This window comes from Schistocerca cancellata, chromosome 7 (genome assembly GCF_023864275.1).
Source record: "Schistocerca cancellata isolate TAMUIC-IGC-003103 chromosome 7, iqSchCanc2.1, whole genome shotgun sequence".
NCBI lineage: Eukaryota > Metazoa > Arthropoda > Insecta > Orthoptera > Acrididae > Schistocerca > Schistocerca cancellata.
Genome location: NC_064632.1, coordinates 357,738,596 through 357,756,077, shown reverse-complemented (window position 1 = coordinate 357,756,077; position 17,482 = coordinate 357,738,596). Strand labels below are relative to the sequence as shown.

The 17,482-nt window shown below is 37.6% G+C and overlaps 1 protein-coding gene across 1 annotated transcript in view; it reads left to right on the top strand.

The window, feature by feature from the left end:
• The window catches only part of LOC126092273 (microtubule-actin cross-linking factor 1), a 497,641-nt gene that overhangs the window by 419,083 nt on the left and 61,076 nt on the right, over positions 1-17,482 (top strand). The window contains exons 85-88 of the mRNA XM_049907790.1: positions 1,352-1,414; positions 12,605-12,679; positions 14,798-14,969; positions 15,075-15,192. Of these exons, the coding sequence (XP_049763747.1) occupies positions 1,352-1,414; positions 12,605-12,679; positions 14,798-14,969; positions 15,075-15,192 (428 nt within the window). The remainder of the gene's footprint in view (positions 1-1,351; positions 1,415-12,604; positions 12,680-14,797; positions 14,970-15,074; positions 15,193-17,482) is intronic.

Sequence of the window (17,482 nt, the reverse complement as noted above, 5' to 3'; positions counted from 1 at the left end):
CAGTAGGATGTGAAACTGAAGTGCCGTATTTTCCCATATTCAGCTTAAGTAATTACCTCTTCTGTAGTCAAAATCCTACTGAAGCCAACACACACATCACATGACAGTAAATATATACTCATTGATTTCAGAAATTAATGACTGTAAAATATATCTTTCAATTGTGGGACTTGCTTGACACCATATCTGAATTTATAGTATACCAATGTTGCTCTTGCATGTTTCACCTATTGCTCTTCTCCCTCTGTCGCTCCCTCCCTCCCTTTGTACTAATTATTTCATTCTGCTTTGAATGGTGAGGTGTCTGCCACACATCCAAAGATGTATTTTGAATGTAATACTGCACAGGAAGATGCAGAGTGCAGTTAAAAAAGTTACCATTTCATTCTTTGTTTGTGAACTGTGACTGAGACAACATCTTTTAAAGACATATTCTGATCTTCTACTTATTTCTGCATTTAGTGTAAATTGTCTGTATTTCAAGGAAGATGGACTGATGGTTACGGCATTTTCAGTATGCAGTAATGTGCAAGGACGCTAACAGAACTTTGGTATCCTTGACATAATTTTAATTGCAACATAAAAAATTTTACTTAGTTATTGAGCTTTGAGACTTCCAGTGAAGCTACAGGGAGCTCAAGGAGATAGCAGTGGTCAAAAAGGACTATTGCCCATATTTTGTAAAGAATGAGAATTGTTTCACTCCCATGGTTTCTCTTCCTGAAAATGTTCCTGAATGACAGCTCTTCCTCAGTAGTTGTTTGGTGTGTGGGTGGTTTTTTGCCCCCCTTCAAATGCTCGTTATTAGAATGTGATCTCATATTCAGTTTCATCAATTCAACTAGTGGACACAGTTTTTATTTTATGTCATTTGTTGTTGTTGTTGGTGTTGTTGTTGGTGTTGGTGGTGGTGGTGGTGGTGTGGATGAAATTTTTAAATATATTGATCCTTTAGCATAGATGTTTTCAGTTTGCTGAATTTTCTCAGAATAATATTTTGTAAGGGAATTCCATAGAATACCTGTGAGCGTGTTATAATAGAATTGTGTGTGTGTGTGTGTGTGTGTGTGTGTGTGTGTGTGTTTGTTGGAATTATTTTTTGTGCATGATAATAGTAGGCAATGAAACACTGATGTAATTGCTCACATTAATAGAATATTGTATAGAATTTCGCTCATATTGCAGGATTGTGGTGAAATTTGAGTCACTTGACAAAGTTTGTTTGTTTCTCCTTAAACTTTTGTCTGTCCATGTAACTGTTGTCTGCACTACCAACGAAATCATTATATGTGGTACTAAATGTTGCTTGCATGTTTGTGATCGCATGTGTGTGTTGGTGTGTTCTTCACAGCAGAGATGCAAGAGAAAATCGAGAGTCATCACCAGAGCATGATCCAGCCTCTCGTAAGTCAAGGTTAGTTCGCACCTGTCGTCTTTGTACTTCATTGTGTATTTAGTTTGGTAGCTTTTAATGTGCATAGATGACAAAATATGTCAGTATGTTTATTGCTGAAGTTCTCTTTTGTGTTGCATTGTGAGACTGAAGTTTAAGTTTTGACACTTCATAACACTGTTGGGCCCAATTTATTAATAACTGTGAGCCCTTTGCAATTTAACTGTGAGTCATAGTCTATCAACAGTTTTGAACACATGAAGTAAGTGATTGAATTTACTCTTTTTAATTTTGGATTTTCCCCACTAAGACATTATTTGGTGCATCAGAATGTAAGTATCTGATTAAAGTTAAACTGTCTCTATAGCTGTAGTGAACCCCTGCTACTGTATGTACCTGCTTTGTGAGTGCAGTTTGTCCTAGAATTTAGTGTTGTGGCATGTATGAACTAGTTATGTATGACTGATAATTTATTTGTTTTATTTTTTTCTCCATGGAAGAACATATTCATTCTAAGCATTCGCTGTCAACTTCAATGTGATTGTGTTGCTTGTCTGTTGGTAGTTCAGTCATTATGACAAAAGTGAAGAGGGTCATAGTACCATTGCTGGGTAGATTTGTTAGTTAAATTTAGTGTGGTCTTTACCTCTAGAAAAGCAGGTTGAACGTTAAAAAAAAAAATGGTTTTTGGTGAGTAGGCAACATGGTTCTCCGTGATAATTCCGTTCAGCTCTGGATTGGTTAGTTCATTAGTTTGTTTGTTTCATGTTACATGGATTATTTGCATGACAGGTCATAGTGGTGTGGAACATGTGATTATGCTGTCTAGTTCCAGAATGAAATTTTCACTCTGCAGCCAAGTGTGCACTGATACGAAAGTTCCTGGCAGATTAAAACTGTGTGCCAATGTGAGACTCAAACTCTGGACATTTTCCTTTAGTGGGCAAGTGCTCTACCACCGAAAAGTTGTTTGCCAGTCATTACAGTAATTAAAATGTATTCATTGTCTGGAAATTATAAGTACTATTGCATTGATATTACAGTTATACTTCTTATGCTGTTTTTCTGCAAGTGTAACAGATCATCATCATTATCATTGTCAATAGTTTCTAACGACAGGTTGAGTCTGTTTGGAACATAAGCTTTGCCATCTAGTCCTGTTTTCACACAATCTTTCTGTGATCACTCTGGTCCAGTCCTGGCCTCTTTTCTTCAATGCACTCCTCCACATCTTTCAGCCATCTGTCCCTTGTTTTTCCTCTTGGTCCTTTTCCTTTGCATCTCCATTTTGTGTATCCTCTTAGGAATCTACTTGTTTTCTGTTCTCTTCAAGTGCCCATACCATCTTAGCCTTGGTGTGTCTATCTGCCCTGCAAGGGTTTCTCTTTCATTATTTTCCTTACTCCCTCATTCCTCATCCTGCATCTCCTTGTTACTCCTATCCTACTTCTGAGAAGCTTCATTTAACCTGCCAGTAATCTGCTTACATTTATATTCTTCATTGCCTATATTTCAGATGCATAGGCCAATATTAGGATGTAGTACTTTCGATGTCTTACTTCTTTGCTTTTTTTGATGGACATCTTTGTTCTAAATGAGGCTTATATTACTTCACAGGAATGCTTCTGCCTGTCTGCCACATTCCCTGGTCTCTTTCTCACTCCTTCCATTTTCATCTATCACACTTTCCAAGTTCTTGGAACTTTCCACCATCTTCAGCTTTTCACCTCCAATCTGTGTTCTGCTAGTTGGTCTATCTTTCTTTCTAGTCATAATCAGGATCTCACATATATTTACATTAAATTTAATTCCATTAAATTTGATACTATACTGTTTCACAGTTTCTTCTCAAGCATCCAGCTGTTCCTGAACCTCCTCCTCACTGTTTCCCCAGATCATTAAGTCATCTGTGAGCACTATTGCTTTTTCCAGTTTTTTCTGCCAGCTTAGTCATTATCTCAGCCAAGACTGTGATGAAGAGGAGAGATGACAATTCTCTGTCCTGTTCCACATCATTTGTTTGCTGGAATCAATCCATCCTTTCATTTCTCACTTTCACACAGCTCTGGCTTCCACAGAACATCTCCTCCATTCTGCTTATTGTCTATTTTTTCCACACCCTTCTTTTCTAGTGCTTTCCAGATGCTATCAAATGCCTTTTTTGCATTGAGAAAGGCAATCACAAGGTCTTCCCCAAATTCATAGTGATGCTCCTGGAGTTGCCGCACAGCAAATATGAGGTCAATAGTTGACCCACCAGGTCTGAAGCCATACTGTTCCTCTCTGTTTGTTCCCGACCCTCATTCAGGGTCTGTCCTCCAGGGTTTTTTCATTTATCTTGGCACAGTGTGGTATCAGCATGACTTCCCTGTGTAGTTTCTACAATCCTTCATAATCCTTTTCTTCGATATAGGGACAGTTATTGCCTCTTCCAATATTTTGGAGTCTTCTCATTCCACACCACCCTCGTTATGCGGTACAGCCTCTTTCCGTCCTCCCCTTGCTGCCTTGACCATTTTGACACTTACTCCTTCCTTACCTGTTGACTTTCATCTTTCTGTCTTGTCCTGTAGCGTTACCATTTTTTTTCATGTCAGGTCCTTCTTCCCCCCTCCACCCAGAATTTACTTCTACCACCTTAAGTCTTTCGTCCTCACATCCAGATCTGTTCGGGTTTAGCATGTGCTCAGAGTTCTCCTTCCACACTATCTTCACAGTCTCTTTGTTATTAACTTCTTTCTCCTTTCTATCCATCATCGTTGCATCCTCTTTCCAACCTCTCCTCATGCTTTTGACCATTCCATACAATACTTTGTTACTTCCTTTGCTATCTTCTTCCATCATTGTCCATTCTTCCAACCACTTTCTTCACTCCTCAGTCACCACATTATTTGCTCCTTTCTTCGTTTTCTTATATTCCTATATTGCTAACCCAATTCTTTCTTGGAACCACAGTATGAAGGCCTTGTTCTTCCCTCCCACTACCTCCTTGACTCTCTCATTTCACCATGGTTTCTCCTTTCACCAGTTTCTGCCACTTATCCTTCTGCATGCAACTACTGTAGCTAATACCATAGCACTTTTAAATTGTCCCCATTCCTCTTCCCTCCCCCCCCCCCCCCCCCCCCCCAACCTGTGATAACCTTTTACTTGTAATCTCCTGGTATTCTTCTTTTGCTTCCTTTTCTGTCAGTTTCCATACTGTAATTCACCTTTCCTGGTTTGCTGTCTTCTTCCATTCCTTCATGATTCTCATGTTCACCAGTAGCCAGAGGTCACTATCCAATGCCTCAGATGTTAATACCTTTCCAATGCCTCAGATGGTAATACCTTTATATCTATCAAAGTGCTTGTCATTTTCAATTTGTTGATGAAAGATTTCTGTGGTAGATTCATGCTGTATCATATTACTTTGTGGTGCTCTTGCAGAATTCCAGCAATCTGTTTCCATCTTCCTTTCTAGTTTCCTCCTCCCAGTACATCTTCATACCCTTGTCTTTCAGTCCCTATATGTGTATTCAGTCTCCCATGACAATCATCCTTTGTCCATCCAACTGCTTTTTGTATTTCTTCCCCAATGTCTTCCTCCTCTTCATGTACAGCTCACTTGATGGGCTTAAACCTGAAACCCCTACATACTTCTTCCCTTTGTCGTTATTCTGATCTTCATTATCCTGTCACTTATTCTCTGTACTTCTTGTGTTGGACCATCTTTTATTTTTAACAGTAAACTTTTTAAATAGCATTCAGAAGCCCTTGAAAAGAAGAGTAAAGTGATATAATGGTTGACACTGAAACTTTTCACAAAAGTGTTAGAGAAATGAACTATAATTAAAAGGCAAGGCAGCAGGAATTTGCTCTCACAGTATAAACACTGCCAAGTGGTGCTCTCATGCCAGGTGACAAAAATAATGTTTATGTGCCTGTCTGTGACTGAGCACGTCCACTATTCATTGAGTCATTAAATTATATACATTAAAAGACCACTTGGAGGAGATTTATTACGAAATTGAGACAACAGTGCTGCACACTTTCACATAAATAAAGGCCATATTGTGGATAAATAACAGTTTGGGTCTTAAGGATTGCTGCAGTTGAGTTACATTGTGCTGTCTATTCCTGTGGGTCACAGTTTCAACACTATAATGGCAAAGGGATAAAAATGACTCATTGTACATTTTTCTTCAACGTATAATCCATTTTTTACTCTATTCATGAAATTGTATGACTTTCTATAAATTTTTCTCCTCTGAAATCATATGACATGTCTTAAATTTTTTTCCCTGTATGATTATATATTAGATTTAACAGAATATTCGTAAATAATTCAACAATGAAGCAGCAACAGTTGTAAATTAAGGAGAATTGCTGTTCATGGCTGCATACACCACTTTGCCACAACTTACGTGTCACTCAGATAAGTCCATGAAAGATGTTGTCGAACAAGTCTTGTTAGCATGAATTTTCTGATAAAGAAAATGTTACTTTGCTGAGAGTATTCCAACATTGAATTGGAAATTGACTTCACTGGTGAAGGTAAGGATTTTGTACCAGAGAAAAGTGGAGATGAATACATTGTGACTGGGGAGGGATTAGCAGAGGAGGATTCAGATGTTAATCTATATCAAATTCTCACCTCACCTTGTCCGTCACAGCAGGTTCAGTAATATGCATTCTCAAAGATGGTTGCTAGAGACAGAACTGAGTGGAAGTTGTCAGTTTCTTATCTTGTGGAAGTAGGTTGGCTGTGAACATTCTAAAGGAGATGGGAGCTCTCACTACTTACACTTGCCAACTAGTAGGCAAGACTCTATTAGTGATACAACTCATGTAGTGATACAACTCATGTAGAGATACATAGCATCAAACACCTGAGAAGTACTAAAAAACAATGATTGGTCTGTGTCACTCGAGAATCTGGAGAAATTGATGGTGGCCAATTATGCTTGGGGTATCATTTGTACAAAAGGTGTGCCTGCTGATCTTCAGTCACAATCTTGGGGATCTACTTTCATCAAGGATGTTACGTCAAGGGACAGATTTTGGGAACTTCTGAAATTTCTCCATTTTGTTAAAAAATCAACCTGAGCCAAACAACTGCTGGCCAATAAAGTTGCACTTGTTTCTGAAATTTGCAGAAAGTTCATGGGTAACAATATTCATTCGTACTGTCCTGGAAAAGATATAACCATAGATCAGCAACTATTACCAAGCAAACTAAGATACAGGTTCACTCAATTCTTGCCCAACTAGTCTGACAAAAATGTGGTCTCAAATTCTGGATTGTTGCAGGTATAGCAACAAAGTACATATGTAATGCTTTCCCATTCCTCAAAAAGAGGACATGGATAGAAAGAAACAACCAATTGGAGAGTATGTCATTCTGAGTCTCATGTAGCCATTTCTGAATCAAGGAAGAAATGTGATGACAGACAACTTCTTCACGGTGCTTCAACTTGCTAAGAAGTTCAAAGAAAATAAACCTTAATTAGATTTTCAGTGATTAAGATATGTTGTGAAATCCCTGATGAGATCAAGAAGCCAAATGCTGAAATACACTCACATCACCATCCTGTGCCAGACTGGCAACACAGACTGCACACTGTCACTGTATACCAAGGAAGGAAGAATAAAAAATGTATTTCTTCTGAGTTCACAACATGCTGAAGTGGCAATGAGCAAAGAAGGAAAGAAGAAATCTGAAACAGTAACATTCTACAGTGCAACAAAGTATGGGGTGGACGTGGTTGATCAAAAGGCCTTTAAATTTACTACAAAGATTGCATGTAGGAGATGGCCAATTCATGTCTTCAACATCATTTTGGACTTGGTGATAATAAATACATGAGTCATTTATAAAATAGTAATGACAAAAATGGAAAGAAAGTAGTTCATTCTGCAGCTGGTGACTCAATTCAAGGGAACGAAAGAGCTGGAAGATGAACCAACCAAAGAAGAGAATACAGGGCCAAAATTATCTAGAAAGTGGAACAAGTGCCAAATAAGCGTCTGGAAAGGCAACAAGACCAGAGACAACTGTGTAAAGCACCACAAAGCTGTGTGAGGAAAAAATGTGTGATCATAGAATTCAGCTGTGCGAAATGCACCTAGCAGATTTCAGCGACTTAAGTGAGTGAAGAGTACAGAAAAGCCATGTGTAAAATACTTGAGAGTATAATATGACACATTGATACTAAATGTGTCTTGAAGGATTTACAAGTAGTTGCTATATGGAAGTCTAAAGTTTTAGGAAACTTGTTGGCATGAACAATGAAAGATCGGTAAGATAATTTTGTTGTTGTTGTTGTTATTGAAATAAGTAAGTAGCATGTTAATTGTCATGATAAATAATTATTGTTATATCTCAGAGAATGGTAGAGGTTAACATATATCAAAATATATCCCTTGTTTAAGTCAAATGTGAAAATATTTTATCCGGGCTCAAAATGACACTAGTCTACCATTTTAGGTATCTCAGAAATTCTGCCATTCTGATGTTAAAGGTGATGATCAGTCCTGGCTGCTATTGTTGAAGTTGTCCCAAACTTCTTTGAATCTCTGTTGTAGCTTGGAAGTGATTACATTGTTATGAAATTTCACTTTGGAACACTGCTCAGGCATTGGCTACACTACATGGTGACGGGCCTATTTGTTCCTTACCAGTGGCTTGCCGTGTCATACATTTTGGTAAATCAAATTTCTGAGACATTGGACCACCATTACGCAAACTGTACTTGTTAATACCTCGAATCACAGATTTTTCCCTCATGGGGTTAGCAAGTCTCCTACAAGGATTAAAGAATTTTGTGTTCCATTTTTATGGTTATTTTATTGTCTTCTTTTGTTCAAAAGTTATGCTCTAGATCTTCTCCACTACCTCAGTGTTGTTATATCAAGTTGATAGTCATCAGGTCACATTAAACAGTTTGTTGGTCCTCTGCATGTAGTATGGCTCTTCAAATTTTTGCTTCTGTAATCTAATGATTGATAATATGTTAAACTGTAATAAAGTATTGTAATAATTAGGTTAATGATGGTGGTGGTTACTATTATTATGTATTTCAACATGACATAATCAATCTGTTTCTGAGGTATGTATGTCATTGTAATGTTTCATCTGCTATGTCTTTTTTATTTATATGATGATCTAATTTATTGGGTTTCATCCTGGTGCTACTGTTTTTTCACCTCCTTTCTAATAAGTATCTGGTGCATTAAGTTTCAGTTTTTTGCTCTTTTGCTGCCTGTTAACAAAACATTCTACATTATTTCTTTTTTAGCATGTAATTCTACCTACATAAATGTTGTGTAATTATTAAAATACTTATAGAATACTGTATTTTGTAGAAATATACAGCCATGTTAATAGTTTCCTTACCAGCTGTGATTTTTCTCAAGAGCAGCCTGGAAACCTGTGCACATGATGGTCTGCTAAAGAGTTTTTTGTGCAGTGTGTACTACTCTATAAGCAATGCACTATTTATTCTATAACAAGAACCCTGTATTTACACTCTTCATAGTTGTTTATACCCTGATGACATAAAAAAAAGCAAGGCTGTCACAAGTACTCTGAACTCATTTACCCACAACTCTTATCTGCAAGCACATTCTTGAAGAAAAAGAAATTCAAATGTATAGGTGTAGTGTAGTGACTGAACAGGACAAAAGTACTTAACATTAAATAGGTTGTAGTGCATGCCAGAAAGATAGATCAGAAGACAAACTAGGATGCAGCAAAAGATGTTAAAACATGGTAGTTATCTGGAAACAGAGATTACCAAAAGAAGCACCAGAGCAGATGACAAGTGACACTGCAAAGTATGCTGTGAATTTAATTCTTCGTTTTGAATGACATCTAGGCAGTTTGTTAGCTATTAATCTGTAAGGACAGGAAAAATAAAACATTGGCCTATAGCAAGCTGAGAATACCTTGGTGAGGTTCACTATGTATTTCTGGCTAGAAAAATGCATATACGTATTCTCATACTAAATGTATTGCGAAGTACTTCAGTGTATTCTGCAATCAAATATTTGTTTTACATTGTTAGCCATTTTGCTCTCTCTAGGATGGTTTTAAGAGTACAAATGCCATCTGTGTACAGCCTAGAAGTTTTTATTTGCTAAGCCACAGTCATGTTGGCATGAGTGACAGGCAATTTATTAGAACTGTTCAGAAATTTGCCATATATAACTAAACTTCGTGTGAAAGCACATATTGGTAAATAAACATATAAATACTTAATGAAATGCTGTACACATGCCCCATTACAAAGTGATACGTTTTTAACTGGCAATTCTAATAAAATGCAGACATTTTTTCCCTACCAAAATTTCACTCCTGCCTCTTCTGATCAGAATTTCCACCTGCTAAAGTTATTTGCAGTCTTTGTACAAACTTGTATCTATTGCTCATATCTTTTGTGTATCGATGTTTGTATCATTATTGGGCTGAGTGAAACCTACCCCACTTAGATTAGTTAACACATTAACTTATCTTTCATTTTCCTAATGCAGTTTCACTGCATGCAAAAAAGTTCTTAGTTCACAAAGCGAATTACACTTTTTTAATAATCAGTGTCATTGTTGCATAGATGTTCACACACTGTATCATTCATAGATTTTTTTTGATAGATCCCACTTTGAAGGGAACTTACAGAGATGCGAAATAAATCTGTATGCTGCCTGAACAATTAACTATTGGTACAGAATGTTTGGTTTTTTTGTAACTAAGTGAGGGAGTTTACTTTTTCAAACAATGGAAAAACCAGGATGGAATGTAACAATATATGAAAAGGAAAAGTTGCTACTCACCAAATAGCGGAGATGATGAGTCGCAGATAGGCACAACAAAAAGACTGTCACAAATAAACAAAGCTTTCAGCCATTAGGGCTTTTGTCAACAATAAACACCACACACACACACACACACACACACACACACACACACACACACAGTCTCAGGCAATTGAAACCACACTCAACACTCAATGTGGCTTCAGTTGCCTGAGACTGTGGTAGTGTGTAAGAGTTGTGTTTGAGTTGTGTCTGCAACTCAGAGTTTTCTTTCCTATACTTATTAATGATTGGGAAAGAATATTTTACTTGGTGAACAGTTTTACGAAAAATTCGCTTTTGTTTCACTGAGTATATCTATCTTTGTTGTAATGATCAATTTTTATATACTGCTGCTCTTGAAACTGGACTGAAAATTTTTGCAGTGAGATCTCAGTTACTGTGGACAGTATCCATTTAGGGAGAATAATAAAGTGGGAATGAAAGAATCATAATAAAAGAAAGGAAAAGGGAAAAATGAAATGTTTGGACCATGGTTTGGAATGTTAGAAAAGGACACAAAATAACAATTTTGTGAAAACTTGGATGTCGGAAGAAATATTGGGTAATTTGGAAAAGTCTAGTGTACTCGGCTACTTTCGTTGTGTAAGGTCACCATATGTAGTGAATCTGTGTGCTTTACTTATCATAGTATATCTCATTGAAGGAATATTACTCACTGAAATTTAAGACACTAGCCATACTGATGAAGTAATTGTGTTTTTCAAATTTTTTGAATTGGAAGAATATTTCATGCTGATATCAGATGATTCATATAATATTAATCAATACCATCCTTACTGCAACTGTAGATAAGACATAAACAGCATTAATGAAACAATCTTTCCAATCATCACTGGACGAAATATGTGACCAAAGTAACGGAAAGGTAAAGCACCATTTGTGAATAGTATGAATAATGTATGTACCTGTAATGATGAGTGAGAGGGTGCAGAATACAGTAGTTGAGAATTAATGTCAAAGAAGTTGAGAATTAATGTCAAAAGAAACAATATTATGTCCCTTATCTCAAAGTCCACCCTCTCCAACTTAGTTTTATATTCCTCTTTCTGCGATACTCTCATTAGCTTTCTATGCATAAGTTACTACACAGTACAGTGCACAAGGTTCCATGTCTGTCTCCAGCCACTGTTGTGATAATATTCATTCATTCATACATTTTCAAAGAAACTGATGATGATGAAGTCCCATACTCCTTGACAAAGCGTAGGGGACAATGCGGGATACCTGCACTGCCGTACTAGGCAAGGTCCTAGTGGAGGTGGTTTGCCGTTGCCTCCCTTCGACCATAATGGGGATGAATGATGATGATGAAGACAACACAACACCACCCAGTCATCTCGAGGCAGATGAAAATCCCTGACCCCACAGGGAATCAAACCTGGACCCCGCATTCGGAAAGCATGAATGCTACCATGAACTGCGGACTCAAAGAAATTACTCTTTTGCAATTTGTTGCCCTCTGTTATTGACTTGCCTCGAGCTTCTCCTCCTTAACCCTTCCCCCCTTTTATTATTCTTCTCCTTCTCCTTCTCCGGACGTAACCTCTTTGCAATGTCAATTTTACTCTTTAAAGTCTATACAGTTGACTTATACTTGTGCACCCCATTCAAATCTTGCTCCTGCCATCTTCTTTCTGGAAATAATGCTTTAGGTAGGATCTTGATGGTAACTTAGTGCTCATTCTCCTCCTCCCTTTTTACTGCCTGTGTTAATTATGGTTCCAAATGATGAGTACTCATCTACTCTCTCTGTCCAGTCTCTCAATTTTTAATGAGACATATTCATTTAATTTCCTTCATTGCTTGTGCGGTGACAATTGTTGTATCAGTATTGATTCTTTCTAGTTTGTTATACAGTGTTCCTTGTTGTAATAGTCAGATTGGTAGAAGTACACCCCATCTTACAACTCAACCTATGGGTCATTGCTGTTACAGTATGTATTGTGTGTAATGCATGTTGCTGTTGCATGTAATATAACGAAGTATGTGGCGCAGGCTGAAATAATTTGATGTATGCAACGTTTGTGGTGTTTGCTAAATCAATAGTAATTTTTTATGGTGTTACTGAGTTGGAGCAGTAGTTGGACTGAATAGAACAAAAACTCCTGTTAGTTTAGTTTTGTGGTTGACATAGCACTCGGAACAAATAAATGTGGTATGTATATATGTATGTCCGTCTACATGTCCGTCTGCCAGTACAAAGGTAACATGTTCAATCATTGTAGCAGCATGGACAAAAAAGTACTATTTGAGATAATGAAAGACAATAGTCAAACTGCTCAGGTTTCCAGACTGCCTAAATCACCAGCTGTAGTATTTATTATTCCCTTGCATGATGAGCTGTTTTTGTCTCAGTCGTGCGAGTCCTGGACGAGAGAAGGCTCCGGAACTACAACCTCACATTGGCCCGAGGTTTGCCGCCAAAGGAAGGTTAGCTATGTTATGTCTTCCAAAATGCATTTTTGTTAACTACTTGTTATAGTAGTATGAAAGATTAATAGCACTTCATTTAGTTTTTTATTGAAGTAAATCTTTTTAACAGACAAATATGAGGAGAGCCAAACAGGATGGCACAAGGTACAGTAAACGTAACAGAAAACAGATAAGAGTAATGATTTAACAAATATATTGATTTACACTCAGTATCCAAGGAAACAAAAATGGATAACTTTTTACATTCAAACTAGATGGAAGTTTCCTGTTTCAATTAGAATGTTTTGTAATTTAAAAAGTGAGAGTGTCCTCTCTCTCTCTCTCTCTCTCTGTGTGTGTGTGTGTGTGTGTGTGTGTGTGTGTGTGTGTGTGTGTGTGTGTGTGTGTACAAAACAAACAGAAGCCAGAATAAACACTGGTTTCATCTAATTTGAATTACTAAGGTTTATTAATTTGGAATTGGTTTTAGTTAACGTGAACATAATGTGTTCTGAAAGATCTAAGTGGAAGGTCCTTGGAGTAGATGATATTCCTTCAGATTTAGATCCTTCGGAGAACCAAGCATTACAAAGTTATTCCACCTAATGTGCAAGATGTATGAAACATGGGAAATACTCTGACCTAAAGAAGAATAAAGTATTCCAATTCCAAAGAAGGCAGGTGCTGACTGTTGTGAATACTTCCAAACCATCAGTTTAATAAGTCACAGTTGCAAAATACTGATACTAATTATTTACAGACTGGAAAGACTTATAGAAGCTGGCCTTGGGGAAAATCATTTAGGGTTCCGGAGGAATTTAGAAACGTGTGAGGCAATACTGATCTAGGTCTTACCTAAGAGATGAGTCGAAGAGAACCACACCTATGTTTGTAGATTTAGAGAAAGTGTAGACACTCTTTGAAATTTCAAAGGGATAAAATAAGGAGAGGAAAGCTTCTTGACAACTTGTTCAAAAATCAGCCTATAGTTAAATGAGTCAGAGGACATGAAAGTGAAGCAGTAATTGAGAAGGGATTGAGGCAGGGTTGTAGCATATCCCCTATGTTATTCAGCAAGTACATTGAGCTAGCTGTGAAGGGGACCAAGGAGAAATTTGCAGTGGGAATTAAAGTTCAGGAAGTAGAAATTAAAATTTTGTGGTTTGCCGATGACATAGTAATTCTGTCAGACAGCAAAGGACTTGGAAGAGCAGTGGAACGAATGGAAAGTGGTTTGAAAAAAGGATATAAGATCCACATTAATAAGTATAATGGAATGTAATCAAATTAAATCAGCTGGTTTTGGTGACACTGAATTAGAAAGTGTCTCACTAAATATGGCTGATGAATTTTGCTATTTGGGCAGCAAAATCACTAATATTGCTTAAGTAGAGAAGGTATCAATTGCAGACAGGCAATAGGAAGAAAAGCATTTCTAAAAAAAAGAGGAATTTGTTAACGTCAAACACAAATTTCAGTGTTAGGAAGTCTTTTCAGAAGATATTTGTCTGGGGGTGAGTGTTGTGCAAAAGTGAAATGTGAACAATGAGCTTTATGGCCAGGAAAAAAACCGAAGCTTTTGAAATGTCATGCTGTAGCTGAAGGCTGGAAATTGGATGAGTGGATTGAATAACTGTTGAGGAGAGACTAAATCAAATTGGAGAGAAAAGAGGAGACCAGTTGATAGGACACGTCGTGGGGCACAAAGGAACAAGCCGGCAAGTGTGTGTGTGTTTTTTGTTTTGATGGGGAGGGGGGGAGGGTTAAAATTGCAGAGTGAGACCAAGAGATGATTGCAGTCAGCAGATTCAAATGTATATGGGTTGCAGTAGCTATACAGAGACAAACAAGTTTGCATAGGATAGAATAGGGTGGAAAGGTGCTTCAAACCAGTCTTTGAACTGAAACCCCAGCAGTAACAAGAACAGTGAGTTCTAGGAACACAATATATCACAAGCATCTGATAAAGAATTAGATATACTGACTACACATGGTGCTTCATAACTACAGATAATTGCTATTTGAGCTTAAAATGTTGAGTAGGGTTGACATAATGTGCAGCCTTTCTTTATGAAAGTGTAGAGGACACTGGATTTCAGCATGAATTTAAGATAAGTTTTTCATTTTCCTTTATAGCAAAGGTGCTGAACCTCAGTTCCGCAATCCTCGTGTTAAACTTCTATGGGATCGCTGGAGGAATGTGTGGCTTCTAGCATGGGAACGGCAACGTAGACTGCAGGAAAGATTAGCGTATTTGCAAGAACTTGAGAAGGTCAAGAACTTCAGCTGGGACGATTGGCGCAAACGAGTAGGTTATCAGCTCTTATAATTGCAGTAAGCAATTTTTGGTGAAAATTGTCTCTTAATTGTTTCCGTTAAATGAGTACTTAACATTGCATGTTGGTTTTTTTAGTTCCTGAAATTCATGAACCACAAGAAATCGCGTCTCACTGACCTTTTCCGAAAAATGGACAAGAATAACGATGGCCTCATTCCTCGAGAAGACTTCATTGATGGAATTATGAAGACAAGTAAGCATAACTTTTTGCTTTCTCAGTTAATATCCAACATACAAGCTGCTAATAAAAGTATATATTTGTGTGCAGGCTTGTTGTTGCTATTTACATAAATAGTAATATAATACTTAAAGATAATATGTGGATAACCTATATCCAGGAAATAAATTGAAACAAGCAGAATTATATATGAATCTCAACGGATTTCAGAAACTATGATTTTATATTATATTGGTTACTTTATGTTTGTCGTCATTTTCAATGTAATGTCATAGGGGGGTTAGATCATAAGCTGTAATTGAGAACTGAATTCTTTTGTGTGCCACTTTAAAGTGTTACATAATCTTGCAGTACAGAATGTTTTCAGATGGGGCGAAAAATCAATTTACCACTCATTTTTGTATTGTTGTTGGTTGTTGTTCCCCTTACCATCTATTTGTTCCTGTTTGGCTTGTATGGCTTTCAAACAGTCATTCATCATTACAGCTTTATACTAAATTGCTAGTGAATCACTACTTCATTGAATTGTAATAGTGGACGAAAGACTGTTAGTTCAAGAAATGAGAAGCAAATGCCATTCAAATTTTTGACTGACCTTTATTTATTGTTTTCCTTTACTTTGGGTTCAAGGACATTCACTGTGCTTCTTGTTGCAATCCATCTGCATTCTTACGCTCGTGCACACTCTCTTGTTTCCAAACACTCTAAAAGAAAACGACTTCTCAGAATGATGTTAAATTTATAACTGCATATTATTAACATGGGGGAACTGTCGTGAATCAAAAATAAATGTAACAAAAATTTTACCAATAGATGGCGCTGTATGTGTCTTAATGTAATTGTGGTCAGCTACCCATGACAGATGAATTTCAATACAATGGCTATGGTTTGAGTTGCATCTTACACCATCTGTACTGTTCATTGTGCATGACTACACAAGCTCAGCAGTCAACAATTGTGGCACTGTTAGGTAGCCCATCCACTATGGCAAAGTCGTACCATATTGAATGGGAAAAATCGATTTTTAATTGTCCTGTGGCCAAAAACCATATAAAAAACAGAATGACACCTGTCTTTAATTGTCCTGGGGCCAAAAACCACATAAACAGCAAAATGACATCAGTTTTGATTGTCTCAAGACTGGTGCAAGACATCTTCAATAAGCTGTCCACCATTTTCTTCCACAAGTTGAAACCAAGAAGCAACATGTACCACTACAGGTCGGAGTGTCTTGAGGGACAAGTTCAAATGCTGGGCAAGAATGTAATTGGAGCACTGAACACAGCATCTTTCAGCTGACTCCACAGCCAGAAATCACACTGATCATCAGGTGATCTGGATGACCACGCTGTAGGAAAATGACAGCTGATAATTCTAACATTTCAGAAATGCCGCTGCTGCAGCCACTTTACTGGCTGTGCAGTGGGTGGAGGAGCGCCATCTCGCATAAAAATGGTACTACCTGCACATCCACCGTTTTGAAGGGTTGGAATGATGTTGGTGTGAAAAAGGCCCTTGTGGCCTTTACCAGTAACAGTACAGGTAACAGGACCTTCAGGACTCATCTTCTCCAAAAGATGTGAGCCTACGATAAATGATGATGTCAAATCATACCATACAATCACCTTTGCAGAATGAAGTGGTACCGGTTGCTGTGTGTACCCATATTCTGCAGTTCTGTATACTGACATGTCCTTGGAGATGGAACTGGGCTTTGTCTGTCCGCTGAATATTCCATGACCATTCATTGTCCACTTCCATGAATAAGAAATTAGATTGAACGTTTGGCTTGCTGACAGATCAGCAGGAAGCAACTCCTGAACATGTGTGATTGCTGTATGGATAGCAATGCAGGATGTTTTGTAGGATTTTATGCACCGTGCTTGCAGGCATGTCAAACATACAGGCAATTTGCCATGCACTGCATGTTGGAACACAACCGCTTCACCCCTCCTTATGATGCTGTCTCCACACATTTGACAGCTGTCAGATCAGCTGCTTTCCTCTCTCTGCCACATTGCTTGTCAAAAGATCCTGTCTTTTTTTTTAATTTTTTAAATAATTTTCTCCAGACGCTTAAGAGACATCAAACCAAAGCCTTTTTTCATACCCTTGTCAGGAGTATCTGCGGGGATACTGGTGCACAGTTATTGTTTTTTAAAAGCTTTGCCAGCAGCACATGATTCTTTATGAGGACAGTCATGTTGAGCTGTGTGTTTCGATGCTTACAGTACTTTCTATTGGTCAAATTTTTGTGGTGTTCCACCCACTCTTTCCTGCATCAACAATGTGCTTTTCAAATTTG